Source organism: Cyprinus carpio, chromosome B11 (assembly GCF_018340385.1).
Source record: "Cyprinus carpio isolate SPL01 chromosome B11, ASM1834038v1, whole genome shotgun sequence".
Taxonomy (NCBI): domain Eukaryota; kingdom Metazoa; phylum Chordata; class Actinopteri; order Cypriniformes; family Cyprinidae; genus Cyprinus; species Cyprinus carpio.
The window spans coordinates 23,936,209-23,946,092 of NC_056607.1; the positions used below are offsets into that span (position 1 = coordinate 23,936,209).

The window sequence follows — 9,884 nt, forward strand, 5'->3', positions numbered from 1 at the left end:
TCACTTAATAACAGAATGAAATGTTCCTGCATCATTCATACCTGCAGAGAACCGTCAAACGGGAAATGACGTCACGAGGTCCCGCGCCCAATGCCGCGCCGAGAAGGGAAACAAACCGCGGCTTCAGGAGCGCTGTTATTATTACGTTCGTGTTTTATTCAAAACGGGTGATGATACAATCCGTGAATGCTCTTTTTTTGTATTTTGATATGTTTGTCGAGGCGAGTCTTTCGAATGAGAATGATTCCGCGTCAGGAACCGATGTGATGAGCATTTGTGATTTTCCGGGGGGCGGATGAGCGCTGCGCACACGCGTGTGAGCGAAAACAAACGTGTCTGCGTGCGGAACTTTCCTTCAGCAGCGTCAACGTTTAGCGCGCGTTAACTTTTCTAATATCTGACAGATCGATCTTTAGGACTTCACACAGACAAGCGCTCCGAGTGAGATCTTTAGGAATTAGCAGAGTAAAGAGGTTTGTTTTTATCGATAATATAAACTGTAGCGTTACAAAATAAACATCAGGTGATTGAACGCTGCAGTGCGATGTTTTATATATATGTGTGTGTGTGTGTGTGTGTGTGTGTGTGTGGTGTGTGTGGTGTGTGTGTGTGTGTGTGTGTGTGTGTGTGTGTTGTGTGTGTTTGTGTGTGTGTGTGTGTGTGTGTGTGTGTGTGTCTCTGTCTCTGTGGTGTGTGTGTTGTCCTCTCTGTGTGTGTGTGTGTGGTGTGTGTGTGTGTGTGTGTGTGTGTGTTTGTCTCTGTGATTGTGTGTGTGTGTGTGGTGTGTGTCTGTGTGTTGTGTGTGTGTGTGTTGTGTGTGTGTGTGTGTGTGTGTGCGTGCGTGTGTCTCTGTGAGTGTGTGTGTGTCTCTGTGTGTGTGTGTGTGTGTGTGTGTGTGTGTGTCTCTGTCTCTGTGATTGTGTGTGTGTGTGTTGTGTGTCTCTCTCTCTGTGTGTGTCTGTGTGTGTCTTTTCTGTGTCTTGGTGTGTCCTGTGTGTGTGTGTCTCTGTGATTGTGGTTTGTGAGTGTGTGTGTGTGTTTATCTCTGTGAGTGTGTGTGTGTTCTCTCTTGTGATATTGTGTGTGTGTCTCTGTGATTGTGTGTGTGTGTGTGTGTGTGTGTGTGTGTGTCATCTCTGTGTGTGTGTGTCTCTCTCTCTGTGTGTGTGTGTGTGTGTCTCTCTCTCTCTGTGTGTGTGTGTGTGTGTGTCTGTGTCTCTCTCTCTGTGTGTGTGTGTGTGTCTGTGTGTGTGTTGTCTGTCGTTTCTCTCCCTCAGTGTGTGTGTGGGTGTGTGTGTCTCTCTCTGTGAGTGTGTGTGTGTGTGTTTGTCTCTGTGATTGTGATTGTGTGTGTGTGTGTGTCTCTCTGTGATTGTGTGTGTGTGTGTTGTGTGTGTGTCTGTGTGATTGTGTGTGTGTGTGTGTGTGTGTGTGTGTGTGTGTGTCGTGTCCTCTCTGTGAGTGTGTGTGTGTGTGTGTGTGTGTGTGTGTGTGTGTGTCTTGCTCTGTGATTGTGTTGTGTGTGTGTGTGTGTGTGTGTGTGTGTGTCTCTCTCTCTGTGATTGTGTGTGTATGTGTTATACGCATGTTACTGGAAGGTTCTTTAATGAATACCATTATATTATCATCTTAATATCAAAAATAACACGGTATTACCATGCTACATTATTTTCTAAGTGTATTGTGGGTTCCAGATGTTGTTTTTCTGATGTGTGATCTGTGTTGTTGTTGCAGTACTGATGATAGTGATGCTGGAGATTACAACGGTCGGTCAGGTGTCCAGCAGCCTGTTCCCAGAAAAAAACACAAAAGCTGGGAGCTTTATCCTCCCTCTTTATTCTCCTCCGCATCATCTGCAGAGACACTTTTAGTGTTTCCTTCCTGCACCGAAGGTACATCTGTCAGACGAGAAACATGACTGTGGTGTTTGTTTTTGGTCCTAATGGTGCTTCTTCTGTGTTTCTTCTCATCAGACTGAATCTAAAGTCGCACCAGCGCCGTCTGAAAGCACTGATGTCAAAGGTCAGGGGCACATTCAGAAACAGAAACCGAAAAAGACTCCGAAGACGCTCTCAGCAGCTGAGAAGAAGCTACAGGACAGGTCAGGGATCCTGCACTGAAACACACTCCTGAGACAACACTGTGTCCTCACAGTAACTGTTTTCTACACTTTGATAAAGTAAACCTCACGGAAGTATGTTTAAAGAATATCATTTCTGAGTACTTATGTTCAGCTTTAAAATATGTAAAGTAAAGCTTACCTGCAAAACAAAACAGTGTGCAAATTTGAGCACATTATTATTTTTAATTAAATCATAAATTGCGCTGAATGATTCATTAGCAGATAAGTCAGTTCATTTTAAATTAATTTAATTTTGTAAGTAATTTTTAAATTAATTTTAGGCAGGCAAGTTTATTTATGTAGCACTTTTTATACACAAAGTGCTTTACATAAAAGGAAGTAAAATAATCATAAAAAAATGACAGCAATAAAACAGGGAACTTGAAAACTTTTAAAATGATTTAGAAATTGATTTAAAATGAATTTAAAATTATTATACATAAAATACAGTGCAAAAAAAAATTTTTTTTAAGGAAAAATAATTTCATAATAGTACAAATAATTAAATTAAAATATATAAATGTCTTTTTTTTCACTTATCCTGTTTTATTTTATTATCTGTCGCTTGTTCAATTTATTTTATTTTTATTATTATTATTTTTATTATTATTTCTGTATGTTGGACCTTGTCTCATTCTGAAATAATTCATAAATTAATTTATATATATATTTTTTTTTGTAATTTCATTTAAATTAATAGTTAATTCATACACATGATTCAAAGAAATGGAAATGAAATGGAAAACACATGGAAATGTTGAAATCCACAGAGAGAGCGCTCTACAGAACGCAGATGATGAAGCACAAACGAGTGCAAAGAAAGTCAAACACAAGCGTGTCGATGTGACGGATGAAACCACAGAAGAAGAGCGGCCCGTCAAACACAGAAAGACAGTGAAGACATGGCAAAGGAGCGAATCAAACTGAAACGAACGGTGTTTGTGGGGAATCTGCCTCCAAGCTGCACCAAGAAGGTGCTTCAGTTATAACACACAACTTTAAGAACAATCATGAACCTTCCCTGATGTTTCCACTAAAGTCCCGTGTGCTGTGTTCTGTTTCGCAGATGCTTTTGTCTCTGTTCAAGCAGGCCGGAGCCATCGAGTCGGTCCGCTTCCGTTCAGTGGTGTGTCTTCTGCTCGAGTCATTATCTCGTTAATTGTTGCATCACCAGTTTGAGCTTTAATGAGAGTGTTTTGCAGGTGCAAGAAGACCCAACTATGTCCCGTAAAGTGGCAGCTATCCAGTGAGTACAGCGTCCGAATAGTGAAGACTTCGACGAGAGTCATTATTATTAAAATATTGATCTTGTCTCTACATTTCTAGGAGGAAAGTTCATCCAAAAAAACAGAATATCAACGCTTACATCGTCTTCAAAGAGGAGGAAGCAGCTGCTGGCGCTCTGAAATGGTACAAGATTAGGAGAAATGTAGCATTGCAGCGCTTGCTTTGAAGTGAATGGGTGCCGTCAGAATCCAAACAGCTGATAAAAACATCACAATAATCCACAAGTAATCCACAGCACTCCAGTCCATCAGTTAACATCTGGAGAAGACACAAGATGAAACAAATCCAGCAAAGCTGATGTTTTTAACTCAAATACATAGAGTCTATAATCCATAATAACACTTCCTCCAGTGAAAAAGTACATCTGCTGTTGTCTCTCACATCAAAATCAGACACATATTAGTTTAGAGCTGTTTAAAAAACGCTGCTTGATCTGTGCAGATTTCTCTCCTGATTCACACCAGAACACCTTTTTCACCGGAGGAAGTGTTATTATGGATTATAGACTCTATGTATTTGAGTTAAAAACGTCTTAATGCTGGATGTGTTTCATCTTCTGTCTTCTCCAGATGTTCACTGATGGACTGGAGTGCTGTGGATTACTGGTAATGTTTTTATTTTATGACTTGTGCAGGAATGGGCAGGAGATCCAGCCGGGGTTTCACATCCGAGTGGACCGCGTCTCTCAGCACAGCGGAGTAAGTGTCTTTAATAATGATGTTAATAGAATTCAGCTGATTTCGAATGTGTTTATATAATCCTCAAAATCTTTGTTTTCCACAGCATGATCATAAAAGGTCCATATTTGTGGGAAATTTACCGTACGGTGAGTCACCGTGTTCGGAAACCTCAGTATCTTCTGTGACGCCACTGCATCTCTTATGAACACTTTGTTTGTTTTTATGGCAGATATAACGGAGCATCCGTTGCGTGAACACTTCGAGGATTGTGGGAATGTGGAGGCCGTGCGATTGGTGCGAGACCGAGAGTCTGGGATGGGGAAGGGCTTCGGCTACGTCCTGTTCGAGGTAAAGCCTGGACCACACAAGGGTCAAGTTTTTGAAATTGAGATTTATACATCATCTGAAAGCTGAAAAAAGAGCTTTCCATTGATGTATGGTTTGTTAGGTACTCAGCAGAAACACATATGCAAACTTTTTTTTTTTTTTGGTATATTTTTTTTTTGGTATATTTTTTTTTTCTATAGTCTAAAGGTTAAAAAGAATTGTTCCATTTAAAAAAAAAATAAAAAAAAATAAAAAAATAAAAACTGATTTTACATGCCAGGCTTTACAGGGTTAATACAGCAGTTCTGGAAGTACAGTTTTTTTTTTCCTAATTCAAATTCATGTTTAATGATCTCATAAATAGTATTTAATAAAGTGTGCACATGTGTTAAACTCACTGAGACGTTTCCTTCTGTTTCAGAGCCCAGATTCAGTGATGCTGGCACTGAAACTCAACGGCTCCAGACTACTAGATCGAAACATCAGGGTGAAGCGATCTGTGAAGAAGGAAAAGGTGAAGAAAACCCCTCCAGGACGACCTTCAAGATTCAAAGGGTCAAAGCCAGACATCAGAAATAAGAACATTAAGACAAATCCTGGCAAGAAGCAAACCCCGGCTTCATCGTTCAAAGGAGAGATGGCAGATCCTGCTGCCAAAAGAGGCAAAGGACTGAAAAAGAAATTTAAGAACAAGAAAAAGAACCCAAATGTTCATATTTAATGCTTGTACTTATATTTTTGACAAGTCTGGTGTAACGTCACAAATAAAAATGTGTTTTAACCCTTATGTTTCTGTCTGTTTTGACTTGCTGATATTAATTGTTTTAAAATAATGTTACAAAAGGATTGCTATTCATATCAGATAACTATAACTTGGCAAGGCTAGTTATAGGCTAAAAGACCTTTTGTGAACACACATGTGATTATTTGAAACTGTTGATTCGTGTTTTATTATGCGTATGTCGCTTTTACTTTGTTAGCAAATGCTTTCGAGGTTCATTTGAAAGTAGCCTGAACTTCTTTTCTGTATTTAAATGACGGGAACACGCCGTTTCCCGGGAAATCCGTCCCAACCGCTGTCAAATATAAATAATTATTGTAGACGTAGTAATTTAGTTTAAACGCAAAAATGTACTTTTATGGATTTATGTTGTATTCGCATTATTTAGATTTAGTTGATTTTGAAAAAAATTGAAAAAAATTTTATGTGTGGATTTTATGTTTTATTTTTCTTTTTGTTTTTGTAGTGTTTTTTTTTTTAGTGTAGTTAAGTTAACGAGTATTTGCATTAGATATCACGAACAAGCATTAATCAATCAAAGGTAATTATAATTTCTACATAAATGCATTTTTTAACATTGTTGCATTAATACCAGTGTATTATGTAAACTCCTAAATTAATGAATGGAATATTTATTAATCAATATCATGTTAGATTTAATAAATGCTGTGTGCATTGTTAGTTGATACCTAATTAATTTAATGTCAATCCACTGAAACTTGAACAACATGAGAGCAAATCAAGTTTGTTTTCATTTTTTTGATGTTCTGTTGCTTTAAATTGCAATTGTGTATCGAGGCACACGACACATTGACACCATACAATGATTTGTTTTATTTTGGAGTTAAAAAAAAGAGGAAACTCTCCCCTAAAACAGAACACCTTTAAATGTGCTTCCTATCCCACAATACCACACTAAACGTTTCGCAGCCTTTAAAAATAACTTAAATACATGAACACAGATAAATGACTCACATTAGTCAATGATTTACTGCTTGCATATTCCATAATTCTGTCAACCCAAAATGCTTTGCTAGTAAAACAAATGATGCGGGTCGTGCTTGTTTTCAGTCATTCTAATACTCTGAAACACACGTCAACTTCAGGAGCTCAGATTCAACACAAAACTATGACATTTCATCCCAAGTGCTTCGTTAAATCCGTATCGGTGCGTTCAGTGTTTGAGAACTGGATGGAAAGGGGCGATGACTGAGCGATGGACCGATTCGAAGCAGACAGGAAGTGATGTCACACAGCTGCTGGAGGTCTTCTACTCGAGGTCGTCGTCGCTGACACTCTGAGCGCTGACGATACGCTGCACGAAAAAGAGAGGAGCTTTACATCAGCATTTAAATAATAATAAAAACATGTATTCGTCTTATGAACAGTGTTGGGGGGGATGCATTACTAGTAACACGAGCGAATTACACAATCAGATTACCTTTTTTTTTTTTTTTAAGTAACTAGTAACAAAACATTACTTTTTAATAAAGAAGGAAACATCGGAGTTACTTTTTCAAATAAGTAACACCAGTTACTTTGTTTCCATGTACTGACTGAAAGCTCCGGTGTTGCCATGGCGACAGAACTCAGGAGTAAGTGCAGAGCCTTGTGTGTGAAAACGAGGGAGTAACGCAATATTGTAATGCGTTACTTTCCCCAGCACTGCTCATGAATATGAAGCAGATAATATAGGCACATATTGCATATTTTAATTCATCACCTGGCTGATGGTGGGCAGTTTGGTGAGGAGCATCTGGAAGACTGGAGGAGGAAGTGTCTGCTGCAGGACCTGCAGGAGCTGCTGCGGCTGACCACACACCGCGATCGCATTCGTCAGGTGATCCACGCCTCTCTCATAGTCACCTGACAGACAGAGAGAGAGAGAGAGAGAGAGAGAGAGAGAGACACAGAGAGACAGAGAGAGAGAGAGAGACACAGAGAGAGAGAGAGACACAGAGAGAGAGAGAGAGAGAGAGAGAAAGATGAGAGTCCTTACCTTGAGTCGGGATGGTTTTGAGTGTTTTGTTTGAGTCGAGAGAGAGAGACACAGAGAGAGGAGAGGAGCTAGAGAAGAGAGAGAGAGAGACAGACAGAGAGAGAGAGAGGAGAGAGAGAGGGACAGGGAGAGAGAGACAGGAGAGAAGACACAGAGAGAGAGAGAGAGAGAGAGAGAGAGACAAACAGAGAGAGAGAGAGAGAGAGACAGAGAGAGAGACAGAGAGAGAGAGAGAGAGAGAGAGAGAGAGAGAGAGAGAGAGAGAGATAGAGAGAGATGAGAACGAGACAGAGAGAGAGAGAAGAGAGAGAGAGAGAGAGAGAGAGACAGAGAGAGAGAGAGAGAGAGAGAGAGAGAGGGGACCAGGGTTAACAGTGAGAGTTGTTATAGTTAACTTGAAAAAATCATTTTTGTTGATTAAAATATTAGTTGAAACTAGTGCTGTCAAAACATTAATCCCATCCTAAATAAAACAGTATACTGTGTATATTTATTATGTACTGTATATATAAATACACATACATGCTTGTATATATTTAAGAAAAATATGTTTATTTTTATAATATAAAATTTAAGAATATAAATGTATATACATGTAAACATTTTAAAAATATATACTGTATGTGTGTGTATTTATATATACAGTACATAAAAAATATACACAGTTCACATATTATGTGAACAAAAACTTTTTAGTAAGGAAAATTTTTTTATTTTGGATGTGATTAATTGTTTGACAGCACTTGTTGAAACAAATTAAACAAAAAAATTATGAGATGAATTATAAAACCCTAAAAAATATTTTATTTCAGCTAGCTGCCAAGGCAACATTTCTCATTTTCTTTAAGTTTAACTTGATATACCAAGAAATACAACTAAAAAAAATATTAAAAACTATTTTAAAAAGATTTTAAAAAAAAAAACTAAAGCTTTAACTAAACTTTAAATGAAAACAGAAAATATAAAAATGAACACTAACTCAAATTAGTAATAAAACTATAAGTTTCTAAACATTAATAAAGTAAAAACATTTTAATAAAGTAAAAAAATGTCTAATTCTGTGTCTAACTGGGAAGTATTTTTTATAAATAAATTTTATAAATTGTTATCAAATAATATTTTGTAATGTGCACACGTTCACTCTCATTTGTATTCTTGATATGTCAAAAATGTGAAACATTTCTTGTCAGGTCACATTCTGTTGAATTACATGAATCATAAATTATACCATGTTTTTCATTCAAAGGGTGACATCTGAGGGGGGAAAATGCTAGTAGAATAGTATGCATTGCTGGATATTACAGTAAGTTGTTGAATATTTCTCCTCTCTCAGTGTTAAACTGATGCTTCTGCTGATGTGTGTATGTGAACCCTAAACCCCGCCTACTTTGATTTGATTGACAGCTTAATCATTCTGACGTTGACACGCGCCGTCAGACCGCTGAGGCAGACCAGCCTGAAAATATCATCTTTAAACCTATTTTTCATCCTAGAGATGGGGGTGAAGGGACCATGTGTAGCTACAGAGAGGGTCTGAGTGCTCACCCTGCGCCAGCAGCTCTTCTCCGAGCTGAATCTCCTCCAGGAAGAACTTCTGAACGGCCTCGGCGTCCTTCAGGTCTGGCAACTGAACAAACACAGACACAGAAGAGATGGAAACCATGAGGGAACGCTTCATGTGGCTATTTCTCAATTCACTATATCAAGAAAAAAATAATAACATCTATAAAAATAACTGTGTTTGAAAATACCTTCGATAATCCAGCTTTCTCCTGAACCGCCTTCTGCTTTTTTCTTCCTGAAACAAAATCACATTCATCAACATCAACACATCTGCATTTTACAATAAGTACAGCAGCGTAACTAATTAATTACATCTAGTCTAGTTCACTAGATCTAACTTTAAGATGTTTTAAAATACTAAATATATGGAGCGAGCGAGAGAGATAGATGCTCTCACGTTCTTCGTAGCTTGTTCTTGTAGTTCGGGTCACTCCGTCTCTTTTGTCGAAATAAATGCAGTAAGCGACGAACAGCGCCGCGCCCAAACCAGCCGCGATTCGCTGCTGCTGCTGCCGCCCATCATGACGAGACAGATCCAGAGCCCAGAAATAATAAGAATAATATAATAAATGACAGCGAACAGACTGACTGCGTGACCCTCACGGAGAGCCACACGAGGAAAGACCCCGGTGACGTCAAACCCTGTGACAGCTGAGCTGCCGCTGCCTCCGCCTGATCAGAAAATACACAATAACACACACCACAATGAAGGTATTAATTCGAGCGAGAGAGATGAACAAACAAGGGAAGAATATTATATCTTTATGTGGAAAATATATATATTTTTTAATCTCTCTTTTAGAACAATTAGGTTTTCTGTTTTTACAGCAGGTGGCAGTAAAGAGCCACAGATTAATATTTCAGAGACGATCAATGTTATTTCGAGGCTGAAATTTTTGTGTAATATTTTGATAATCTGTAAATTGTATTTATACGTAGATTTGTTGAAGTTGCTCCAAGTTTAAACATGATTTTAAAAAATATATTTCAATATTTAAAAGCAACTGAAAAAAGGACTTCCTTAAAATACTTAGGCCTATAATAATAACAATAATAATAATAATAATCTTAATTTTGTATTAACAACTCCCAGATATGTTTATATAAATAATTAGCCCTTTATTT

General features: G+C 38.0%; 2 protein-coding genes across 2 annotated transcripts; one reads left to right on the forward strand and one right to left on the reverse strand.

Annotated features, from left to right (window-relative positions):
* Window positions 1-65: 65 nt before the first annotated feature.
* On the forward strand, window positions 66-5,203 carry rbm34 (RNA binding motif protein 34). Its single transcript, XM_042733464.1, is given in 15 exon segments — window positions 66-145; window positions 1,735-1,765; window positions 1,767-1,799; window positions 1,802-1,870; window positions 1,872-1,892; window positions 1,974-2,101; window positions 2,893-3,020; window positions 3,023-3,096; window positions 3,189-3,248; window positions 3,325-3,368; window positions 3,449-3,532; window positions 4,044-4,107; window positions 4,193-4,235; window positions 4,319-4,437; window positions 4,838-5,203. Coding segments are annotated over 15 exon segments (1,278 nt in total). The 3' UTR covers window positions 5,138-5,203.
* Window positions 5,204-6,011: 808 nt separating this feature from the next.
* Window positions 6,012-9,358, reverse strand: LOC109058620 (mitochondrial import receptor subunit TOM20 homolog B; the record flags this gene model as incomplete). The annotated part of the gene is made up of 5 exons (XM_019075823.2): window positions 6,012-6,512; window positions 6,921-7,063; window positions 8,742-8,823; window positions 8,948-8,994; window positions 9,157-9,358. Coding segments are annotated over 5 exons (519 nt in total), but the record flags the coding sequence as incomplete, so codon positions are not given.
* Between the last annotated feature and the right edge of the window lie 526 nt (window positions 9,359-9,884).